The sequence below is a fragment of the Malus domestica genome, chromosome 07 (genome assembly GCF_042453785.1).
Source record: "Malus domestica chromosome 07, GDT2T_hap1".
NCBI lineage: Eukaryota > Viridiplantae > Streptophyta > Magnoliopsida > Rosales > Rosaceae > Malus > Malus domestica.
This window is the reverse complement of record NC_091667.1, coordinates 3,208,546-3,234,192: the sequence shown is the minus strand read 5'-3', so window position 1 is coordinate 3,234,192 and position 25,647 is coordinate 3,208,546. Positions and strand designations below refer to the sequence as shown.

Genomic DNA, 25,647 nt, shown 5'->3' with positions numbered 1-25,647 from the left:
CCCTAAACCTCTGGGGGCCTACACGGCCGGACATGTACCATATCCCGTGGGGAGGGTACTTGGTTCTGGGGTGTAGGATTAAATGGACACTCTCGTTATCCTACTTCGGGCTGTTGTGGTCAGAGTGAAGTGAGGGTAATCGGTCGCGGGACCGGTCATCAGATTGGATTATGTTGGCACCCGAGTTCTGGGAGTGAATCGTGGTGACGGCTATGTATAACCAATAATGGTATGTGATTTTACCAGTGATTGTGATTTCAAATTCCTATGATTTGGCTGTAATTTCTTATAACTGAATTGCCAATTTAAATGGTTTAGCTTGAAATTTTGATATTTATTTGGCCGATGATGGTTACGGTTGGGAAATTTATGATAATTGTTTTGCCAATGGTAAATGTGGCAATGATGGTAAGTAGTTTACCAAAGATTGTGATTATGATGCTAGTATTTACCTAACCAACAGTAGATGAGGTTGATAATCTAGTATTTATTTAGGCCATGAGGATTGTGGCTTGATGTTTTAATATTTATTTTGCCAATGTGTATGGTTAGGATTTATGATATCATTCTACCAATGAGGGTGGTAGGAAATCTGAGTATAGATGATTATTTCGTTGAATTATGTATTTTTGGAACTCAAATAAAATCGTAGACTGAGGTTATGATTTTATTCACGATAAATGGAATGGTGGAATTAGCGTTAATTCCTTTCAGTTACTCGATGGTAGAAATCTCGAGGACGAGATTTATTTTAATGGGAGTCGAATGTAATACCCTGAAAATTTAAAATACATGGTTATGTGGAGTAAATCGAGAATAAATGATTTATGGTTATGAAAAATTTAATTAAGAACTTTTAAAGTTTGTTTCAGAAATTATTATAATTTACATCGTAAAATTTATTGATAAGTGAAAAGATGAAAATGTGTTGACTTTTGTTACCTCGTGGTCGTGACACGTTTGACATATTAATTAGTATATTTGAATAATGTTCGTCGCCACGAATGTGTGAGTGCAAATTGGGGGCTAATCGGAATTTCGGCGAAGAAGTTGCGGATTTTTAATCTTTTTGTTGATGGGCAATATAGTAAATTGGGAAAAAGGAGATTTTTCTAGAAGGGAGGAGACCTTTTTCTTCTTCCCGGGGGGGAAGGAAAAAAAAAAAAAAGGAAAAAGGAAGAGGGGCTGTTCTTGTTTCTGTTTTGGGCTCCCCTAAACACAAATCTTATACCTCTTTCCTTTAATCATCGATTTTGACCAATCTTACATCTTAACTCAAGCCCTCGTCGAGCCCATCACGTTTGTCACCTTGATTTTACCAGAAATCACCAAACAAGGCAGAAGTTCATAGCTTTGTTTACAGGGAGACTTATCAGTGTTCCTCCATGGCAGCCCGAGCTGGTTCTTCTTCTGCTTGGGAAGACCCCAAAATAGAAAGATTTGATGCCGCATCAGATACACCCCTTGCTGTCTTAAGTCATGTCTGACTTTGTCAGTGGACAAGGCCAGAAAGGAAGAAAGCATGCTCGAACAGGTGCATGTCCTTCTCCCCATCCATTAGCTTTTCAATCGATTTAAGTAATTCTAAATTTAAGAGAGCCTGGAGGTATGCATGCCAATCTTCCTCGTAGATTAATATGATTTATAAGGTAAGCTAGCTATTGTATAAGTGTATATGCTTGAATTCTGACCACAAGGTTGAAAGCTTGGATGAATTAACGAGTGGCTAGAAAATTGTAAAATGGTTTAGATAAATAATTAATTGTAGAATTATGCTTACATTCTTAGTCCAAAAGAATACAACAGAGATGATGATACTCAATAGACTACTTAAACCATGGTCACCTGATTCAATTGTTTGAACCTAGTTAGTGATTGTTAGTCACTTGATTGTTATATATTCGGAAATGAGTTAAAAATTGAATTGGTGAACTACGAATGGCTTGATCCCTTCGTAGGGTACGTAGACAGTCTAACGAGGTTAGATGCAGCCATAATAAAATAACTGAAATTATTCTTTTCTTGGAATTTGGCTAAGAAAAATAATTTGGGCCTATCTTGATAATTAGCTTCCAAATTAGAAATTTTGGGTCGTTACAAAGGCCTTGGTGTATTTAACACAATATGTTGAAATGAAGCAAATCTTGTTTATTGATATCTCCGATAAGTTACAAATATGTACATATACATGAATCAAAATAAACAAACAAGAGGGAGCCTTCACAAAGGTTGCTTAGGAGAAGTCTCAGCAGTAGGCAGAGCTCCAGAAAGATGAGGCACCAGAGGGTGGTTATTCGGAGCCTTAGTGCTAGGCAGAACCCCAGAAGGAGGAGGAACCGAATGTTGATCATTTGGAGCTTCATTACGCGGTACAGCCCCAAAAGACGAAGGCAATAAATGCCTTGGGAACAAACCCATAAACCTCTGATGATCAAGTAAAATCTGACCATCAGATTCCTGCAGCTGGTCGAGCTTCCTCTTCATGTTTGTAACATAGTCATGTGCAAGCCTGTGCAACTGTTTATTCTTATGGTTGAGCCATCTGATCTCCTGTTTGAGACTTATCACTTCAGCCGCCAATGATTCAACATGGCGGGTTCGAGCAAATAGGCGTTAGGCCATATTAGACACAGAACCTGCACATTGAACACTGAGAGCCAGAGAATCCTTAACAGCCAACTCATCAGACCTTTTGGAAAGTAGTCTGTTATCTTTGGAAGTGAGAAGGTTCCTGGCCACCACCGCAGTGGTCATATCATTCTTCATGACAGAGTCCCAACGGTAAGAAGACCAGTAGGGGATAAGAAGGATGGGCGCCATATGTTATCTTGAGAAGGTATGGCTGCCTCTTCACCAAAGTTCAAGTCAAAACGACGGTCGGATGGGCCAAACATTCTCAGAAATGATGAGGGATAAATGAGGTGCAATAAATCTTTGAAGTAAGGGGAAAATTCCTACAAGCAATAACTCTCTGAATGTAGTCCTTGCACACAACTGGTGCCCTTATAAAAGAAAGGGCAACAGGGTCGTTGGTTCAAAAATCGAAGAGGCACCACTCTCCGGATTCCGAAGAGGCACCACTTTCTGGATTCGAAGAGGCACCACTTTCCACACGCAACATCAGCTCATTGGGTACCGCAGATAACTTTGCCAAAGATCTCTAACAAAGTTTAGACACATAAATTTTGAAGGTCCAGCTACCCTACTTGATAACTAGAAAGTCTCAATGTGTGTCAACCTCCGTGCTCCGTGGCAAGGTAGACTGGCAAAAATGCCCAACCTTTAGTCACATTTGAGAAAACACTCCCAACAAGATTGCTTGCTCAAAAATTGAAGAGGAACCACTCTCCGAATCTCGAGAGCCAAACTCCCAACAAGATTACTTTCTCAAAAATCAAAAAGACACTGCTCTCCGAATCTCAAGAGTCAGACTCCCAACAAGATTGTTTTCTCAAAAATCGAAGAGGCACCATTCTCTGAATCTCGAGAGCCAGATCCCCGACAGGATTGCTTGTTTGAAAACCGAAGAGGCACCACTCTTCGAACTTTGAGAGCCAGATTTCCTTGGATAAAGCTTGTCTGCAATCTTCACACGCAACATCAGCTTTCCAGATACCACAGACCACTTTTTCAAAGTGCTCTGACAAAGTTAAAACATGTGAAGCTTGCAGCTCCCACTACATTGCTATAACCAAGAAGGGTAAAGGAATAGCATTATTACTTGCTCAAAAATCGAAGAGGCACCGCCCTCCGAATCTCGAGAGCCAGACTCCCAACAGGATTACTTTCTCAAAAATTGAAAAGGCACCACTCTCCGAATCTCAAGAGCCAGACTCCCAACAGGATTGCTTTCTTAAAAATCGAAGAGGCACCGGTCTCCGAATCTTGAGAGCCAGATCCCCGACAGGATTACTTGTTCGAAAACCAAAGAGGCATCGCTCTCCGAGCTTTGAAAGCCAGATTTCCTTGGATAAAGCTTGTCTGCAATCTTCACACGCAACATCAGCTTTCCAGATACCACATACCACTTTTTCAAAGTTCTTTGACAAAGTTAAAACATGTGAAGCTTGCAGCTCCCACTACATTGCTACGACCAAGAAGGGTAAAGGAATAGCACTACTACTTGTTGTTAGGGAGACTCCTATATATGTCGACCTCCATCCTCCACAGCCAGGCAAACCTGCAAATAAAAAAATGCTCAACTTTTCTTCACATCTGAGAGGGCACTCTCAGCAGAGTCTCTCGAAATACTCAGCTTCTTTTCTTCCCGATAATACCTCTGCAAACAAGCCACACCAGAGCAAGAGTATCTCATATCATCAGGGTTAAAAGCAAAAGTATCCTATATCATGCTTTTTCCCTGTCTTTTCCTTTGGCCTTGTTCTTACCTGCAAGACAATGAGAAAGAGAGCAATCAGTCAGCACTTGGAATCAAGCTTCTAGTCAGGAACTGACTGCCTGGAACCCCTTGCCTGATTACTTACCTGGCATTGCTCTAGAGTACTCATCTTCAACATCTTATGCTTCCAGAGAAGATACCACATCTGCCTAAGGAACAGATAGGGCAAGTGAGAAGGATACAAGGAAGCATGTGGAGACAAGCGTAACAGAACACGTGCCGATACATACTAAATGTTATATAAGGGAGGTAAATTTCGAATAACACCTTAAAAAGTATCATTTTCAAAGTCCTTTGCTCATTGTCCTTGTAATACAATTGTAATGTTTGAGATTTCCCTTTAAGTTCTTTGAGGAGTTCATTATGATTTTTCTTCAATGTATTTCTAAACAATTGAATCTAAAGTTATGTATAATTTTAAAATTTTCACATTCAAAGAGAGTACAACTTAAGTAAATAATTTAAACATAGCAGTAATGTTGTCAGTTAATAGTACGGATTAATATTTCTCTCTATTTGTTAGTTAAAAATTTTATGTGTGAAATTTTCAGTACTAAATTATTATGACAAATATATCGAATACGTACCATACTGGATAGGTCAGACATGTTACCCCTGAAAATCATCAAGGATAACATTTTGAAAGGGTCATTAACTATATCACACTTATTGACAACGTTTGTAATTGTCGGTGATGCCAGTCTGTGCATGGATCACGAGTTGATTTGTTAATAGTGTATCTCCCTGTATAAAATTCATCAACATGAATCACAGTCACGTGGGTATGTCCTCCAGCTGCCATGCATGCAACCATGCAATGAAATATGCTGCACTCTCCTGTCTTGGGGGGCTCAGCCAGCAACTTTGCCTCCTAAAATAATTCTGTATAAGCATAGAAGGCCACAATAGCTTCAAACTAAATAACTTATAATTCTGTATAAGCATGCATAGAAGGCCACAATAGCTTCAAACTAAATAACTTTATAAATTCTAGTTGCCCAGTGCCCACCATATATATACGCACACACGCATACACATATACATGGATAATGCTAAGGGAACTAAATTTGGAGATAAAATTTACAAACTAAATGATGTGTCACCAAAAGAAATGAACACGTAATCAACCTTAAGTAATAAATCAATCATCAACTTCCATGTCCTTTAGTTTCTAAAATTTTATCTACAAATTTAGTCTCCCTAGCATTTCCCATATATATATATATATATATATATGAGCTCGGAAACACGATTCATAGTAATTCAACAAGAAAAAATTTCATGTAAAACCACCACATATCCTGAGAAATCTCAAGTACTTTTCTCTCTTGATGAGGTGGTTCAATAATACTTTAGCTCTCTAAACACCATCAATTATGAATATTGCTTCTACTGCACATGGAAAATCCAGTAAGGGTGGCTGGAATGCTGCTATTTTCATCATCTGTAAGCAATTTTTCTATGTTCATCTTATTTTTTAGTTTTTTTTATCAGCATCTTATTTTTCATTTAATTCCACGATTACTTGTGCTTTTTGTTTGCAATGAATAGTTATATTCAGTTCATTAAGTTTTCTGAAAATATATTGGAGTTTCATCTTTTATGAGTACTCTATTTATTTGTGCTTAATTAAATTTTATTTGCAGTGGTTGAGGTGGCCCAGCAGTTCGCATTCTATGGGTTGGCAAGTAACCTCATCATGTACCTCACAAATGTTTTGGACCAGCCCTTAGCCGCCGCGGCTAAGAATGTCACCACCTGGCTTGGTGTCTCATCAGTCTTCCCTGTCCTCGGAGCCTTTCTTGCAGATTCATATTTTGGTCGGTTCAAAACCATCGTCTTCTCCGTCACCCTCTATTTCCTGGTAAATCATCTAAGAGTTTTTCCCCATAATATATGTGTCCAATGTTCAGTTTTGTTAAGTACGTATGACGCTCACTTGTGTTGCGAGACTGTGATTCTAAACTATTAAATAAGTTAGAAAGTTGTAGTCTAAATGTGTTCAGATTTACAGTTTGATATCATAAACATATAGAACGTAGCCAGGTTATTTGACAAGAAAACATTAATCATGTTTGATTGGATAGATGTCCTTGTGTAGTTGTGTTCATGGCTTATATATCATTTTGTAGGGCACAGTTCTTTTGACTCTGTCCGTCTCAGTAATTCCTTCACAACGTCGCCGAGCAGTGTTCTTTGTGGCGCTCTACATTTTATCGGTGGCTCAAGGTGGGCAGCAGCCATGCTTGCAAACATTTGCAGCAGATCAGTTCGATGAGAACACGCCGGAAGAGATAAAGGCCAAGAGCTCCTTCTTCAACTGGTGGTACTTGGGGTTCGTGTTTGCTGCCACTTCTGCCACACTAGGAGTTGTATATCTCCAGGTAACAACTTTGTTCTAGATTCCCACATCCTCCCAAAAGTATTTAGATTATAACAGTACATAAAAATAAGAGTAATGTTATTCATACTATGTTTTTATACCACATTTCTATACTAGGCAGCATCTGATGTGGACAGCCACATCATTTGAAAAATTTACAAAACTCAAGAAAAGGAAAGAGAAAGACTCTTTGTATATCACAATCATCATTTAATTAACTAGTTTTTCTTAATTATTAGTTTATTAAATAATGAACTAAATTTAAAAATCTAATTAATTCAAATAATATGGCCATCCACATCAAATATCACCTAAGGTGGTATGAAAATGTGGTACAAAAACATGATATGAATAGTATTACTCTAAAAATAAAAACAAAATCACAAAAGGTATTTAATACTTCCAATTGTTGAATAAGCTATTTTGTCTGGTCAATACTACTAATAACTTGTATATTCGTGAAATTACCTTGTTGACTTTTATTGAATTTTGTGCTCCTCTTTCTTTTTTTAATATTTTATTGGTATTACAAAAGGGGTGTGCTATCCACACATTCCATTTTACTTCTCACACAACCTTTAATAATTTTTGTCCGTTGATCTTCTTCAATTCATCCGATCCGACGGCTGAAAATTAAAAAGGTATGTGAGAAGTAAAATAGGATGTGTGAATATCACACATCTTGCAAAACATTACAAATCATAATTGTAACCAACAAAATTTTAATTAAGTTGGCTACAACAGTTTACTCTTTTTCACCCAAATATTAAATGCCCGTAGTTTATTAGATGAAATTAGTATATAAGTTTTTCTAGTTACACTCCATTACCCATCTAAGTTCACCCCACAAAAATTTTAAAGTATTTGATTTCCGAATTACCCTTAAAAAATTGTAAATAAAAAAATAAAAAATAAAGAAAAGAGTAATAAAAGGAAACACAAGACGCCCCCTCCCCCTTCCCCCTACAGGCACCCCTCCTCGATCCTCGACTACGACACCAGTGATCCTTACCAGTCTGATTGTTGCCCTCTCCCTCCCTCTGTATCTCTTATTGATTTTGGATTCAAAAATATCAACCATCAAAAGATCAAGAACACATTGCATCAAAATAAGAATCTGAATTCAAAGAACTTACAAATCAAGTTTTAAATTGAAGGAACTCATTGCTCTTGGGTTTTGTTAGCGGGAATTTCATATTTCATATAATTTCGAGAAGGGAAGAAGGAACTTGGATACTGGCTGCGAGAGTGATAGAGAAAGTGTTGGAAGTTCAAATAAAAACATTATTTCAATGTTTGTGTGCTGCTAGCTATTTTTTGACTCATGCTTCCTGCACCTACCAAAATTAAATGCTTCTTCTGTGCTGGCCGAAGATGTGGTTGCAACCAGTCGAGTAATGCAGTGTGTGTGCGTGCGCAAAAATCTAAAGCTGCTGTATGTTTTTTTAAAAGGGTGTAAAGAGTTTGAACACCTTCATTTATTTTGCATGCGTTAGTCTTTGTTTTGTATTGTTTATTAAAACCACTTGTGTGGTTCTTTCTTTTCTGCGTATATAAGTAAGTCTTCCCTGTAAGGCTTTAATATTCTAATCTCATTTCAGCAATAAGAGTTGTAAACTCTTTTAATAAATGAGAGTATTTTTTTTCTCAAAGCTTGCTGCTTCTTTTCTTTCTGTCGGTCCAGCTTCAAAGAGTGTAAAAGTGAGAGGTGTGATGGAGTTTATAAACCTATCACCCACGTAATTGGTATTGAGTTAGCAAACTTTGAATGTCAACAGAAAGAAGGATGACAGTGAGGTTGGTAGGGGACGCCGTTGGTGATGAGAGGGACGCCGGTGGTTGTTGTCTTGTCGGGGAGAAATTTACATGTGATGAGGATGTGGGTGTATTTCCTTAAGAGTGAAATTGGATATCGCAAAAAAATAATTTGTGGGATGAACTCAGATGATTGCGTGATGTAAATAGAAAAACTCTTAGTATATTTATCCTATCGTTTGTCAAAAGAGAAAACATTACTAATCTTACTATTTGTCCTATCGTTTGTCAATTAATTATTAATTATGTACACTAATTAATTGAAATTACTACACTTGTAGGATAATGTTGGGTGGGGATTAGGGTTTGGAATATTGGCAGGGGTTTTGGTGGTGTCACTAGTATCATTCTTGTTGGGAACAAAGAGGTACAGGAAGCAAAGGCCCCCAGGGAGCCCTTTTACTACGGTGGCACAAGTGCTCGTCGCAGCAGCTCGAAAATGGCATGTCACTGAGACACTCAATTGCGAGAATGTTTATTATGGAGATGAGAAGGGTGAAGGCCAGCTACAAGGTCAGTCGCAGCCTGTAGTTTTGGCTCGTACTAATCAACTCAGGTACAACTTAATATCACATAAAGTACTACTCTTTCAAGTTTCTAATGTGCTTTCATGATTTAAACCATTCATTTTTTTTCTTTTTCAAAAAAATAAATTCATATGAAAGATCAGAACAAGTGAGAATCTAGTCATATAATTGTAATAAAGGAAACAAAGATAACTGTTACGGTTAGCCTATGTGTTTTTAGTAAAATCATAAAATCAATCCCACTCTAGCATTGTTATTGTGGGAAGTGAAAATGAGGTAGCTTTATTAAAAAATAAAATAAAATAAAAAAAGGAAAATACAATCTGTCAATTGGCATAAAGCCTAACTTTGACCATAATAACAAACAAAACCTCTAACAACCAATATAAAATATAACAAGGCCAACAAAAGATAACCTATCTAAAGCAGTAGTAAGAAAACCCTACATAATCTCGATGATAATACGGCAAATTGAAATCTAGAGGGAAATTCCACCAAACAAGACCAATTGAAAAGGAACCATGATTTGCAAGGGGATTAGCAACTTGATTACCTTTCCTATAAATGTGAAAAGACCGAAATGCATTCTATGCAAGCAATTCCTCCACTCCATCTCAATTGCCAAGGAACCAATTGAGAAGAGCACAAGAAATGTAGAACCAAACTAGAATCAACTTCCAACCAAATAAAATATTAATCCCGAACTGAAGCTAATTCAATAGCCTTAATTACCGCTATTACCTCTGCTGCTACAGAGTTAGGAATCTCCAGGTTCAAATAAAGGCTCCATAGAACTGGCCTTTGAAATCCCGAAACACACCACCATAACCAGCACGACCAGAACCACTCTTCTGAGCACCATCAATTTTTAACTTAACCTAACCAGGATTAGGAGGAAGCCAACACACCTCTAGTATAACGTGGGCACGATGATGCCTACATGTAGCACCAAACCTTTTCAACACAGATAAATCGCAAACATCATTATTCATATAACCAGACTCTATATATTTGAATAATGGATCTGACCAACAATAAGCTTAAAAGCATAAGAAACATTAATACTAAGTCCTTTACGGTCACAAAGTGGAAACAAAAGCTGCCAACCAAAATCTCGTAATTGTGAACTCTTATTCAAGGCCAATCTATGGTGAAAACGTTCTAATAAGGAGCCATGAAGTGTACCCAAGCCAAAATCATCTCAAATATGCTGCCAAACTGACATGATAAAAGTGCATGTACCTAAAACGTGCTCAAAAGATTCCACATGCAAACAACATAAAACACATCTAGATGCCATAGACATCATGCGTCTTTGCAGCATGTCCTCGGTTAAAACGCGACCACATAAGATTTTCCACGCCACTATAGTCATTCTAAGAGTAATAAATTTAGACCAAATCAAAGCTTGCAACACTGCTTTACGCGTTATCCTCCATTAAGCTTTAGATGTTACCAAAGTTAATTCCGCTTCAACCTCTGCTCTTTCAGTCTTATCATACCAACCCTCCAAAGGTGTTCGAGAAACATGGGATTGGCCACTCTTAGAGCCCTCATCATCAACCCCACTATTCCTTGCATTCGCGACAAAATTATTTATTCTTCACCCAAAAGATTCTGCCCTAACACATTGTTTTCCACAACCGTCTATTACAATAGTATTTTCCTCAATATTACCAGTCATAAGATGTCTTTGTTGCTCCAATTGTGTTGGATTTTTGGATCACCGGGTCGGCTCCACTCTAATGACACCGAATACTATTCTCATATTTACCACCTGCTCAATCCGTTAGATGTTGAGTTTGACCATAAAAAGCTTCGGTATTAGTTAGAGTAGGCTAATTCTATTTAAACCCATTGGGTTTCTTTGAACCCACCGATGTGGGACTTTAACACTTCCCCTCACATGTAACCCTATTTAGTGGTTCACATGTGGAGATTCACATCGGTAATTGAAACTTATAGGTCGGCTCACGTTGGGCCACGTTGGGCCACCACTCTTAGAGCCTTCATCATCAACCCCACTATTCCTTGCATTCGCGACAAAATTATTTATTCATCCACCAAAAGATTCTGATCTAACACATTGTTTTCCACAACCGTCTATTACAATTCTTCACTCTGAATAGTATTTTCCTCAATATTACCAGTCATAAGATGTCTTTGTTGCTCCAATTGTGTTGGATTTTTGGATTGCTATGCCCATCTCACTCTAACAATATCGATATTGTTCCTATCTTTACCACCTACCCAATCCGTCAAGTGTGAGGTTTTATCACAAATGACATCGGTATTAGTTAGAGTAGGGTAATTCTATTTAAACCTTGGGTTTCTTTGAAACCGAAGATGTGGGACTTTAACACTCCCCCTCACGTGTAACCTCATTTAGTGGTTCACACATGGAGATCCAACATCGGTAGTGGTTCACACGTGGAGAACCACATTGGTAATTGAAACTCAGAGGTTGACTCACGTTGGGCCCACTTGTTTTCAATGGAACTCAGCGGTTGCCTTTATATTAAGAGTTCAGACTTGTTTCCTTATGGGTGACAAGCTCGTTGGCTTGCACGGGCTTGAAACCGTGGGCTCTGATACCATGTTAGATTTTTAGATTGTAGGGTCCGTCCCACTCTAACGACACCGATATTGTTCTCATCTTTACAACCTGCCCAATCTGTCAGGTGTGGGGTTTTACCACAAAAAATCTCAATATTAGTTAGAGTAGGGTAATTCTATTTAAACCCATTGGGTTTCTTTGAACCCACCAATGTGGGACTTTAACAAATTGATCATGACTGATAACAGTTTCTTGAGGTTCATTTACCATAGTATCATGTTGTCCTGGCATGTGTTCTTTATTGGCATTTCTCTTAATAGTTGACCTATGTGGGGAGATAAATTTGCGTGCAAAAGACGGATAAATTTTCGTGCAAAAGACGGACCTTCTCGATGGTTAACAAAATTCGTTGGTGTTTCAGTCACCGCAACAGCTTTGCCCTTGAAGGAATTATCTGTCCGTTTAGGAACAAAAACCTTAGAGGCAGTACGGCGTTTTCTAGCATTACGCCGTCTTGAATGACCGCAACGTTCATATCCATCACCCTTTCCATCATTCAGATCTATATAAGATTGCCCTTGCTGTGCATACTTGCAGCGACTGACCATATGCCGCACATTCCCACAGTGGTAACAAGAACCTGCAAATCTTCACATTCTAACCCAATTTCTATTGATGCCCCATTCCTACGCTTGGTCGTCGACTGTAAAGGTGGGTCTATAGATCAATTTGCATCGACCAAAAAGTGAGCAAAAAGTCCAAATTTCCTTCCCAAAGTGTTATCATCAATCTTTACGGGCACTCCAGTGCCACTTGGCACTTCGAAGAGAGTTCTTGGCTCCCAAAAATCTAAACCAAGATCCCGGAAACGTCCAAATATTTGCATTGGTATTCCATTGGTTCTCTGGGGAAAAACTCGGTAACCACTTCGAAAACCTCAAAGTTCCAGGTTTCAACATAATTGCTCCCTTAGCCCAAAACCGTAGAAAGAGAAACTCTGAAGCAAAATTGAACGTGTAAAAACATTTGCATATGGGCTATAGGGATGATGCTCCAAGACCCCAAACCACAGCATAGAATAGCTAGTTTCTTTTCCAAATCCGCAGGAGTGTAGGGTTTTTCCTTAGCATTCAATTGGAGACGTTCACGTAGCATATTCTTGGACTTATCAAGGTCAGATTGATATCCCTCTTCAGAAATCGTGGCTGTTGTTTTCCCATCCTGAACAACCGGAGCCGGCAAGTTTGAAAACGGAATAGCCGCTTTTGCCACAACCGAAGCAAAAGGACAATGGAGGTTTAACAGTCCCCTCATCCAGGAATGACCACGGACAAATTGGTTTTTTCATAGCCATGAGCATGTCAGTCACGGAGATGCCCAAAACCTAACTAGATGAAAAGAAAATTTCATGATTAAATGCACATCATGAACGACATCTTGGAGTCGGCAATAAAACTTGCACTGCTGCCTAGTCTACTAGCATTCCCAATTTAGGCAAGAAAAATAAGGGTTTAGGCGCAAACCCTAGCCGCCCAAAAGAAAACCCACATTCAGAGAAAAACTAGGGTTTAGGCACAAATCCTGCCGCTTAAATGATTTCAACCACCCCTCCTCCGTTAACGTATATAGTATCTAATATCGTTTGTTCAAAAAATAATAAATCTTACAATTCTAAGAACTTCCAATAATTTTCTAAGAGAATCTCTAATTAGATATATTCACTATCGATTTTCTTAAATGTAAACAATAAATAAATAAATAGATTAGCAATATTCTTTATTATTAAAACTATACAATGATAATGATGATAATCAAACAAAATGTAATGTGGAATTCATTATTCAATATGACATAATGATCATATATGGACATATACTATAAGGGTGCCAACCTAAGGGTAATTTGAGCGACAAAGAGCCTCTAATCATTTCAATGGGTCAGGTTAATTTATTGGGTATGTAAATGGAAATACAAAGAATCTTGATCGTTGGATTATGAGTTGATCACAATTGTCACATTTTTGTTATTCATTTTAACAAAACAGACACATATAATGACTTAGTCAATGACTAATTAGACAATTTTAGGTTATATAGAAGCATAAGATCATACATAGTCATAGATGACGTAGACGTCCGAACCTCTAGTTAGGGTGTCCACATGCATTCATAGATTATATTCTTTTCCCCTTGGCTGTTCTTCCCCATTTTCCTATAGTAAAAGTACGTAGCCAGTCCTTTGGCTCTAATTTTCCCGTACGAGATCCACACTCTCATTAGTTATAATTAACAAGCTCATTGTGTAATGAAAACAAATAATAATGCAGGTGCTTGGACAAAGCAATGATCATAGACGAACTAGATGCATCAACGGAACCTAGAAATCCATGGAGGCTATGCACTCTCAATCAAGTGGAAGAAGTGAAGCTCGTCCTCCGACTCATCCCCCTATGGTTGAGTTGCCTAATGTTTGGTGTAATCCAAGTCCAACATAACACCTTCTTCACCAAACAAAGTAGCACAACTATCCTATCGATCGGTCCCCATTTCCAGGTTCCTCCGGCATCGATTCAAGGCCTCACTGGCATTGTAATTCTAATCACTATTCCAATCTACGACCGGGTTTTTGTCCCAATAGCCCGAAAATATACGGGACACCCCTCGGGTATTACTGTGCTACAAAGAATCGGCACTGGGCTAGTTCTATCCATACTCGTTATGGTTGTGTCAGCTCTAGTAGAGGCCAAAAGGCTCAACATTGCAAAAGACTACAATCTTATGGATAAACCTAAAGCAATAGTACCAATGAGGGTATGGTGGTTACTCCCACAATATTTGATTCTTGGCCTCGCATATGCATTTGCCACGGTTGGACTTCAAGAATTGTTCTACCATCAAATGCCGGAGCAAATGAGAAGCATGGGAGCAGCAGCACTTTATTGTGTTATGGGAGTTGGCAGCTTCATGAGCAATTGGATTATATCTGTTGTGCAGTTAATTACCTCCAGAAATGGTGACAAATGGCTTGGTGACAATATCAATCGGGCTCATCTCGATTACTTCTATTGGGTGCTGGCAGTTTTGGGCACACTAAATTTCTGTGTTTATGTGTTAGTTGCAAATTTTTTTGTGTACAAAAAGGTCGAAAGAGAAGACAAAGTGAAGACGGAGTTGAGCATTGCAAACAACCACGGTGGAGAGATATGAGACATATTAATTGGCCATGATTCAAGTGCACAAGAAGAACAAGATTCAAACATGGATAAGGTGATCTAACATTAAAGCTGGAAGCAAGCCCCCTAGACATTAAAACTTTATTTGCGAAGAACTAAACGCGTTGTATAAGATATTGCAATATGCAGAGTTCTTTGATTTAAACTTCGAATGGATAATTGTTCTTTATTTTGTTTTGGAAACTCCCTTACAAACACAATCCACATTATTCAACTTACTGTTTTAGTTTTCTAGATGAACTCTTCATGAATCAGTACAAAACGTGTGGGGTATTGTTGGAGTTCGAGAAACTAGGATAAGTTCTAGGATCATCGACCAGTAAGTAAGAGTGAGTTCAAAAAATCGAAAACCGAAAAAATATCGATCCAAAGCCGAAAAAAAAAACGAACTGAACTGAAAACCATTAGTTCGGTTTCGATTTTAGTGATTCAAAAACCGAACCGAATAAATATATATTAGTTTTGCTGCATCTCGCTCTGATCCCACTGTGCCGACTCATTCATCCGTCGAAGTCAGCCGTGGCTTCCACCATCATAGAAAATGAGGTGGTTCTCGCTCGCCGTTGCTGACATGCACCAGATCTTGCCACCTTTCACTCCAACTATTATGATTGAATTGTTCCTCTCAGTGACTGAGCTTTGATCTAGAAGCTTCTTGGGTACGATGCTTCGACTAGAAGTGCGGTGTAAATTGGATAAAATTCTTGTCCATTTTATTCTTTGTTATGGCTTAATTGTTCATAGATATGAATGACTTGGGTCTGCAATTTTACAATTATTGGTCTGGATTTGGTCTTTTCAATTTTAGAAATTGTGTTAGATTTGAATGAATTTGAAATTTTATATAAAGCGTTTATTGTTTTATCTAAAGATTTGTTTTTCAGAATTATACCAAACGGAGGAATTAAGCCATAATATCAAATCAAGGCCGGTCCAAAGATTTTTGAGGTCCGGGGCGACGTAAAAAAAAGTGTCATAACTTCATGTAAGAAAATTATTTATTTTCACACATAAGACATCGAAAAAATTATACTTAGAAAAACACTTCAAACTCAATAATTTAGAAACATAGAAAGACTAATTTATTTTGTATTGAGAGAGGGAAACAAAAAAACTTCGGGCTTACAAGTAGATAGATGATAAATTTTGTTTTCCATCTAAACTTTGAATGTGTTTTTGAATAAATTGTGAGATGTTTTTTTTCTTATTTACTAACCTTGTCAATATGGGACTAAAAAATAATGATGTTTTCGAGTCTTTAATTGATATGTATTATTAATGAATGAACACTAAATTAAACATTTTGATGACACGTCATATAATTTGCAAATTTGGTCTACGTATTATTCTTTATTGAAGATTAGACTTGAATTAAAACGAATATTTAAAAATAACAACCCACATAGCTACTAGATAGTAACTAAAAATAAATTAACAACCAAACAAAAATTTGTAAAAATTGAAAAAAATAAACATGCACATAGCATTTCGAACTTAGGACCTCTTGTTAATTTTAAACAATAAAAATCATTGTGTCTAATTAAACTTCTTGATTCTTTAACCAAATTTTATAAATTTATACTCTTATAAAAAGAAGTTTGTAAAAAATGGAAAGTAATAAGCACACATGGTGTTTTGAACCCAAAACCTCCTCATTATTTTCAAATGACAAACCACCACTTCTAGTTAAATTTCTGTGTCTTTTAACCAAATTTTATAAATTTATACTCTTATAACAATATATATAAATATAACACCCTAATAATTTTGATGACCCTAATTTTTTTGGACCCTGGACAGTTGCCCTGCCTGCACTGGGCCTAGGCCGGCCCTGATATCAATCAATACATATAAGTGTTTTACTGAGGGATTACATGAAGTCATTGAAGTGTTTGAGGGATTTTGTAATATCTGTGGATTTCGATTCTATTGTTGTGAAATGCGTTCCCTCTACTGAGGGACAATAAACTAATTTTCATTGTACCCGGCATTATTTGTATTATTTTAAAAAACGAAAAATTTTAGAAAAAAAATCAAACTGAACTGAAAAAAAACGAATTGAAGAAAAATCGAACTGAAAAAACCGATAAAAAATCGAACCGAACCGGATAGTAACTTCAATTCACGTCAAACCAAATAGAATTGAACCCACCCCTCCCAGTAGGTGTTTCGATATGATCGATCAAATCTGCACAGAGAGCATGAGATCAACTCTACAAACAGCGAACAACGAAGACAGGTCGGAAACATCAAGTGACTAGTCAGACCTGCTTAGAAGGCAGGCACGAGGTCAATTCTACGAATAGAGATGACCGGTCGGATATGTCAAACGGCCAGTCAAACAGGATCTATTTCAGAGATTTCTTCATACTTATTCGGGTTTTGATCTCTTTCGTTAATAATTTGGGCCTGAGTGAAACATCACTTCACTTGAGAGTCAAATTAGAAGGTTGCAACTCTTCTAATAGTTTACAACCTTTGCATTCACATGTCTATATAAGGTGGACAATCGGAATCAGGATTTTTTTTTTTTAAATAAACGATATTATTATGCGAAGGAGGGGATGGACTAGCAATAATGTAGTTCAGATTTGTCTTTGGTAAGAATCAAACCTAAGACCTTTCACTTACAAATAAAAAGAAATATCGCTAGACTATAGTACTATGTGGCTACAATAGAAATCAAATTTGACAATAACAAGAATTAGTATTTGATCAAGAGAGTCATAAACTTCCACACAAAAGTTGCCTGCATAATTTCTAATTCGTGTCTATTGTCTTTGAGAGAAACACGAAGTAAGTCCACCACATTCTAATGATCAAGTGCTCGAACCTTAGAAGATAATAGTTGAATCCTACTTAGACAACGTTCAAAGAACCACAAGCACACAAGCGAGGACAAAAGTCTACCTAAGGGCATTGCATAGCAAGCCTCATATATCTTATGCATATGATGATTCTGATTGAAGCTATTTGTTAGTACTTAGTAGTAGTTATTTTAAAAAGCTTCGCTGATAGGTTTGAGCTATTAAAATCACTTTTGCTTGTTCTCTAAGATCAGTCTATTAACTAACGATGGGATGTCGGATGGCCTCATTTTGTATGTAACGTATTTGGCTGGTTAGTTGGCGTTAAAAATATAAGGACAAGGACATGTAAGTTTTCAGTATGTACCATTATATCACTACCACGAAATGCCACAACGTCGATGTAATTCACATCTGCTAAAGATAAAACTTAGAGTTGATTAGTTTGTTACGTTAGTTTTGGTTTGTTAGGTTGAGTTGTTAGTACAAGTGTGTTGATGACTTGTATATATACACAAATGTAATTTTATTTTCGTATCAATGAAATCATAATTTTTCTAATATGGTATCACCCGTCTATGTCTAACGACCCGATTCAATTCACGCTTCCCTCTCTTTCTTTCACTCAAATCTCATCTTCTTTGTCAAAATCTAATCCTTCATCTGGATTTGCAAACCTTATTATTGGCTATGGCAACCTCTGCATCTCTTTCTTCTGATTCTGCATCTCAAATTCATCCCTCTCCAACCACAAATCCAAGCCCTAATTCTTCGAATTCCTCTTCGATTACATCTATCACAATTCAGAATTTTGGATTTATCTTATCAAAATCACGACCACGAATTACTTGGCGTGGATTGCTTTGTTCACTTCGATCTTTCATCGCTACAATCTCACTGACATCATTGAGGCATCAATGAAATCAATAGCTAGTTTTCCAACTCCGCATTCTTGTAATGGTGGAACTATTTACTTCTTAATGTTTTTTAGTCGAGGATGTAAACATTTCACTTAATCAATGAATGTCTATTATTTCAAAGGAAAAAAAAAACTCCCACTTATTCCTCGCTTCCGTGTAATTTGAGATTGATATATTAAGATGATTTGAAGAATCCATGAGAGACCAAAATTTGAGTGGCAGGGATTGAAATAATGAGATTTGTGTACACTGGGAAACCCGAATAGAGGATATGATTTGATTTGATACCTACGGATCAAGATTTTAGAGATTTTATTTGTTTTTTCCATTTAAAAGGAAGCCAAAGGGCGAAGGAAGATTCCGACCTGATGCAAGAGAATCAACAAGAATCGCTTGAAATTTCACCCTTGCATGCAATAAAACCCTCACAGCATCCACTTTTTCTCTCTTTTTAATATAGTCGACGAGCATCTAACGGTCCTCCATTTTGTAAGTGTAGCTTAAGGTTTAGGATCTCGAGTGTTAAACGTTAACAATACAAATCACTCGTGTTAACGTCTAGAAGGTTTGCTTATGGTGGCAGGATCCCTTCTCCAATTTTTATTTTACATTCCAATTTTGGTTAGAAACAAAATTCACCCCTCCCGAACCCTTAAGATACAACCCGACATCACCGTACCAAGAGATCTAACGGTATAGTCTTTGCCCTTATTGCTACTATATGCAATTGAAGAGAATACAATATTTTTTTAGTATAAGTAATACCTTACGCTAATTTACAATAATAAGATACGAGGATAGTTTGAACCAGAATTCAGTGGGTTGAAGAGGATGTCCCTTCATAGACGTAGGCATCGGATAAAATTGAAAGAGAAACAATTGTTAGTTCAAAATCTTCAAGCCAAGATTGAGTTTATAAAAAATTTAATTTTTTGTTACTTTTAAGATACTGTCTTAACCACATTCACCCACCACTCTTTCGCCATTTCTTTTCTTCTTCTTTTTTTCATAAACTTAGGGCAGTGCTCTTTACAAACCCATTTGTACTTCTTACACACTTATTCAAATTTTGGTCTTCGACTCAAATGACTTGAAATCGATGGCAAAGAATAAACAAGAATGTGAAATGTAAAAGTTAGTGCGTAAACAACACTTTCCTAAATGTATTAGTCCAAGAATCATGTCTATTTGAAGAGTGACTTGTATCAAATGAATTTGTTGTCATTATAGTGTTTTATTCAATAATACAATGTGACAATATAATACGTCAACTTTTCATTATATCACATTGTGATATTAAATCGAGATGCGTGATTGGCAAACAACCTTCAATATGAGTTGCTGTTGCCCCATTTGGCCGTGTGAGTGGTTGGCCAGCCAATTTTTGCAATATTCGTTTATCTCGGAGCTCCTAGTATGAAATTCGTGTGACAAGTGACTTCAAGTCATGTATGATGTCATTCACAACTTGCCACGAGGTTACACGTGGATTTGGTACGGAGGATGAAGTAGGTCATGAACGTGCATGGGAAGGCATACCTGATACCTCCAGCCTTACAGTGCCCTTTGGCTCTAACTAAAAGGAAAGGCCAAGAGCTAAAGCCCAATGGCACCCCGTACTAGTAGCTGCAAAAATCCTAAATAGTGATTACCCTTTCTAATTACATAATAAGGGATTTACGTAAATTACAAAAAAAATTACTGTACCATTTCAAAAAATTACCACCAAAAATAGTATTTGCAAATTACATAATAAGGAGTAATTTTCTACTTGATTTTTAAAAATTGCATCACCAAATAATAATACGATATTCTCCTCTAGAAATAAATCTGAGAAAATACTATTTGGAAGCACTTTTGAAGAAAATCTTTAGTGATGCTTACAAAATTATGGACTTCGTTTTATTTTATCCTCTAACAGTCATTTTGGTTATGAACGCTAATACAATTTATATCTCTATCTCTGCAACCTTTAATTTTGTCATACTTTTTTGTTAATTGTCGTCCAATGCACATGAGCAACTTTATGCGCCTAAAATAAACACTAGAAAATAAATAATTAATTGATTTGTGAGAAAATAAGGGGAATTGATATTTATACATCTACATCAAATTTCAAGGCTTTTAATGTACAAAATGAATGAAATTAACTCTCCACTTGATGAAACAATTGACAAACTAAAAGTTTTTTGGGGGGCCTTGATGGCAAAAGTTCTTTGGTTGTAGATATAACCTTCTTTGATTGACAGATAGAGTTATGTCAAAAAATATATTGTGGGTGTACGGATAATGCTAGGTCGATTAAACTTATAAATTATGTGACGTATTACTAATTTAAAATAAACATATGAACCAACACTTAAATAATAATTCAATCATCATCCACTTCATATAGTTTACTAAATGTGGTTTAAATAAATGGTTTTTCTAACATTACCCTAATAGTTATTAACGAAGATTGTTTGCTTTGAGTTCAAGGAATTATTCTCTTTATATGCAAATCAAAGTTTAACACGTATACAAAAATTACAGTTTTATATATATAAGAGATAACTCTTTACGTGTAAGTTGTTATTGTTCATTACTAAGGTATCAAAATCTCTTGGATTTTTTTATTTTTTTTTTGGTGAATAATCTCGTTCAACATCTTGACTTGAAAACAATATCAAGAAAGATAAAGCTAATAATAATGCAAAATTTTCAGACTGGACCGTAATGGTCAATTTTCTCAAAGGTCAAATGAGAATTTAAAAAAAAAAAAAGAGAAAAAATAACACCTTCTTTGTTTGTTCGCTAATTCAAAAATCAACATAGAAGATCCTCAAGATTCTGGACGTAATCTGTCGGATCTTTCTTTCCAAACTGTCAGATTTCCAAGAGGATTTTCTCTATCTCACTGACTCCGATGGCTTCCCCTTTTAAATCCCACCCACCCTTCCTCTCCTTTCACCATCGCCATCACCATAATATTCAGTAGTTCTCCTGTTCTTCTTCTTCGTATTTTTCCTTCTTGTGTGTTTTTGTGTTGCTTTTGAGATTACAAGATCGGAAATATGGGTTTGGCAGCTGCAGAGGCTCATCAGTTTCATGTTCTTGCTGTTGATGACAGCATCATTGACAGAAAGTTGATTGAGAGACTTCTCAAGACTTCTTCTTATCAAGGTAAATGTATAATTTGATCAATAAGCACGATGATTTCAAGATTTGGATGCATTCTTTTGCTTCTTTTCATGCTTGTCATGCTTATAGATTCGTCAACATGATAATTTATTAGACTGGCCAAATTAGCTTTGTTTTTCACTTTCGAGTCTCTTTGGTTTGAAGACTCTCTGGATTTACTCTAGGGTGCCTTTTTAAATGTTTTTATTTATTTATTTCTTAATTTTCTAATAAGACTGCTATCGTTTCACTTTCAAAAAACATTTTCAATTTATTTTTATCAAAAATGTTGATTATATTTATGTACTTTTATTTAATTGAGTGCTAAATCTTTTGGGTTTCTCCCATTTGCATTGTTTACAGTTACTGCTGTTGATTCTGGAAGCAAAGCTTTGGAATTTTTGGGTTTGCATGAACAAGATGATCAGAGTGCTGCAGATATTCCCTCTCTTTCCCCAGATAATCATCACCAGGAGGTTGAAGTAAATTTGATCATTACAGATTACTGCATGCCAGGAATGACAGGTTATGATCTCCTCAGAAAGATTAAGGTAAAACACAGGACCCTAAATCTTCATCAAAGCATAGGATTTATATTACAATTACAATCCAAATATTTTAGATCAAAATTTTGCTATCCTCCTGCTCTGCATCCAAATTCGAATCCCCCTAATTTAGATTAAATTAAAATATAGATTGAACAAAAAGAAAATTCTCCCATTTTTAATTTTCCATGATAAAATTTGGTGCATCATATAGTATACAAGAGTATTTGATCTTCATCAAAGTCCTCAGTTTGTATTCAATTGCAAATAAATCTTAATTGTTCCAATTCCTAACGCAATTAGCAGATCCATAGAAGGTGATAGTTTTTCCTCAAAAACCTAATAAAAATTTACTTGATTTGCAGGAATCTAATGTGCTTAAAGACATACCAGTTGTTATTATGTCCTCAGAGAATGAGCCATCAAGGATCAACAGGTAATTAGGAGAATATTTTAATATATCTCCACTGAAAATACACATATCCAATTATTGTACAGTTAATCATTACACACACGCGCGCACACACACACACATATATATATATATACATGTATGTATGTATGCAATTATATATATGATCATGATCTGACATGGTTTGATGGGTTATTATTGATCAGATGCTTGGAGGAAGGAGCAGAAGAGTTTTTTCTTAAACCAGTGCAATTATCCGATGTGAACAAGCTTCGACCTCACATGTTGAAGGGCAGAAGCAGTATGGACATGGAGGACCAACCCAACTTCAACAAGAAAGGGCATGAAACTAACACAATCAGTTGATTCATTGCCAGACAGAACAAGAACAAAATATAATGACTTGGAAGTGATCACTTCATGAGCACTTGATCAATTTTCTCTCTCTTTGGAAGTATCAAGTAGGAATGATGATGGATGGATAGTCAAATATTGATATATGTGCGTCTCACATTACGTGCCACGATGTAGATCAAACGACCCTTGATCTCTATAGTTTTCAATAGACTTCTCTTCTCTACTATTTTTTCTTTTAGATCTGATTGTAAATTAACGAGCAGAAAATATTCATTGAATTTTGTCAGCTATAAAATATTTTACCTTTTTTTTTTTTGTTCTTCTTAGCTTTCCTTGTTATTTTCTTGCTAGTCAAATATGTACGCAATGGAATTTCGTTATGACTTTCTAAAATGAACAGAGGAAAGGCTATTACATCTTTATACGTCAAAAATGGTTAGTTCAAGGGGCTAGAGGGCGGGTAGGGAATTATAAAAATAAGGTTAGCTTAAAGGTTTGAACGTGTTAACCAAATGAAACAAACATGTTCATGGAATCGTATTTGTACAGTAAGATTTCTCTAGTAATACTCAATATACGAATAACTTTTATTTAGTCATATAAAATTACGATCCCATCTTAGACCAATTATTCGTAGAAATGAACTTCATATCGTAATAAGTTATAATTTTTCTTAAGTACATATTAAAATATTTGTCTCCGCATAAGAATAAACTATTGGAAAGGCAAAAGAGGCCAGATTGTGTGCATGTATCTACTATAAAGGGCAGAGTAGTATGGAGATCGACTGTCAATAGTATTCTGTCTTTAGTTCTAATTCTAAGATCCTCATTTTAAATACATGTGAGTACCTCTTTCATACCAACCATTAGATTATAAATGAACTTATCAGCTTAAACCATATCATTTATACTTAATCAAAATCCTAAACTTGAAAAAACTTACGCACGGACTCTTGAGCTTCCAGCGGCAAAGACAAACATCAAATCCCTTCGGAGATCACGATCGTTGAATCCTTTCTCCATCTCAAGCTTTCATTTTTTTTTGGATAAATTACACTTTCATACCTTAGGTTTGGGCTCTATTTCAATTCCTTACAACATTTTCAAAACATTTTACTTTTATACCTTAAGTACTATTTTATTTCAAAATAATATATCTGTTACATTTTCCATCCATAGATCCGTTAAATGCTGATGTGGCTGCCACATATATGCCACGTGGCAAGTAAAATAATTTTTTTTTTCTTCTTCTTCTTCCTCCTCCTTCTTCCTTCTTCTTCTTCTTCTTCTTCTTCTGGGTTGCAGGGGGTTCCTTTTTTTTTTCTCTCTTCTTCTTCTTCTTCCTCCTTCTGGGTTGTAGGGGGTTCGGGTTCCCTTTTTTCTTTTTTTTTCCTTCTTCTTCTGGGTTGTAGGGGGTTCGGGTTCCCTTTTTTCTTTTTTTTTCCTTCTTCTTCTTCTTCCTCCTTCTTCTTCTTCTTCTTCTTCTTCTTCTTCTTCTTCTTCTTCTGAGTTGCAGGGGGTTCGGGTTCCCTTTTTTTTTTCTTCTTCTTCTTCTTCTTCTTCTTCTTCCTCCTCCTTCTTCTTCTTCTTCTTCTTCTGAGTTGCAGGGGATTCGGGTTCCCTTTTTTTCTTCTTCTTCTTCTTCTTCTTGCAGGTTTTTGGGTTCTTTAGGGATGTGGGTCGCTGGGGGGAAGAAGAATGAGGAAGAAGAGAAGAAGAAGAAGGAGGAGAAGGAGGAAGAAGAAGAAAAAAAAAATTCAGGTTTTTTAAAAAAAAATTAAAAATATATTTTACTTGCCACGTGGCAGACATTTGGTAGCCACGTGGTATATATGTGGCAGCCACGTCAGCATTTAACCGATTCATGGATGAAAAATGTAACGGATGTATTATTTTGAAATAAAATAATACTCAAGGTATGAAAGTGAAATGTTTTGAAGATGTTGTAAGGAATTGAAATATGCCCCAAACCTGAGGTATGAAAATGTAATTTACCCTCTTTTCTTTCCTATTAAAAATAAGGGGGCCAACTGGAAAGGATTTTGCGACGTCTTTGTCGCAAAAATTTGAATTCCAAAATTGTTTGAGCAATTTCCAAAACCCCAGCAATCCCAATCTATTTTTGGTGATGTAATTTACAATGTTTGGTTTTGGATATTATTGAATTTGTGGAATTGGGATTGTGTGGATTTGAAAACTGTTGAATTTGTGAATTGGAATATTGTGTGGATTTGAATATTATGCAAAAGGTTTTGAATATCATTCAAGTTTAAGTTTATTTATTCTACAAGCAAATTTGAACCACATTATCGCTAGTCCATCGTGAGTGATAGGTCTTAGGTTCGATTATCTTCAAAGGCGAATTTGAACCACATTATTGCTAACTTATTATGAGGCTAAGTTCATCACCTCCCCTTTGGTGTAGATAATATTGTTTGTTCAAAAAAAAAAGTTTATTTATTCCACTAGGATGACTGGTTAGAACCCAAGAGCTAAAACACCTATGATAAGTTTTTCCCCCGTATATATGAA

General features: G+C 36.3%; 2 protein-coding genes across 2 annotated transcripts; both read left to right on the top strand.

The window, feature by feature from the left end:
• Positions 1 to 5,676: 5,676 nt before the first annotated feature.
• On the top strand, positions 5,677 to 15,014 carry LOC103438558 (protein NRT1/ PTR FAMILY 5.4-like). Its single transcript, XM_008377095.4, has 5 exons — positions 5,677 to 5,845; positions 6,046 to 6,263; positions 6,532 to 6,783; positions 8,879 to 9,153; positions 14,008 to 15,014. Exons 1-5 carry the CDS (start codon positions 5,776 to 5,778, stop codon positions 14,885 to 14,887), a joined length of 1,695 nt encoding a protein of 564 aa, XP_008375317.1. The 5' UTR covers positions 5,677 to 5,775; the 3' UTR covers positions 14,888 to 15,014.
• A 6,345-nt stretch (positions 15,015 to 21,359) lies between these two features.
• LOC103438559 (two-component response regulator ORR9-like) lies at positions 21,360 to 23,427 on the top strand. Its single transcript, XM_029105142.2, has 4 exons — positions 21,360 to 21,802; positions 22,163 to 22,350; positions 22,710 to 22,780; positions 22,963 to 23,427. Exons 1-4 carry the CDS (start codon positions 21,694 to 21,696, stop codon positions 23,120 to 23,122), a joined length of 528 nt encoding a protein of 175 aa, XP_028960975.1. The 5' UTR covers positions 21,360 to 21,693; the 3' UTR covers positions 23,123 to 23,427.
• Positions 23,428 to 25,647: the final 2,220 nt, after the last annotated feature.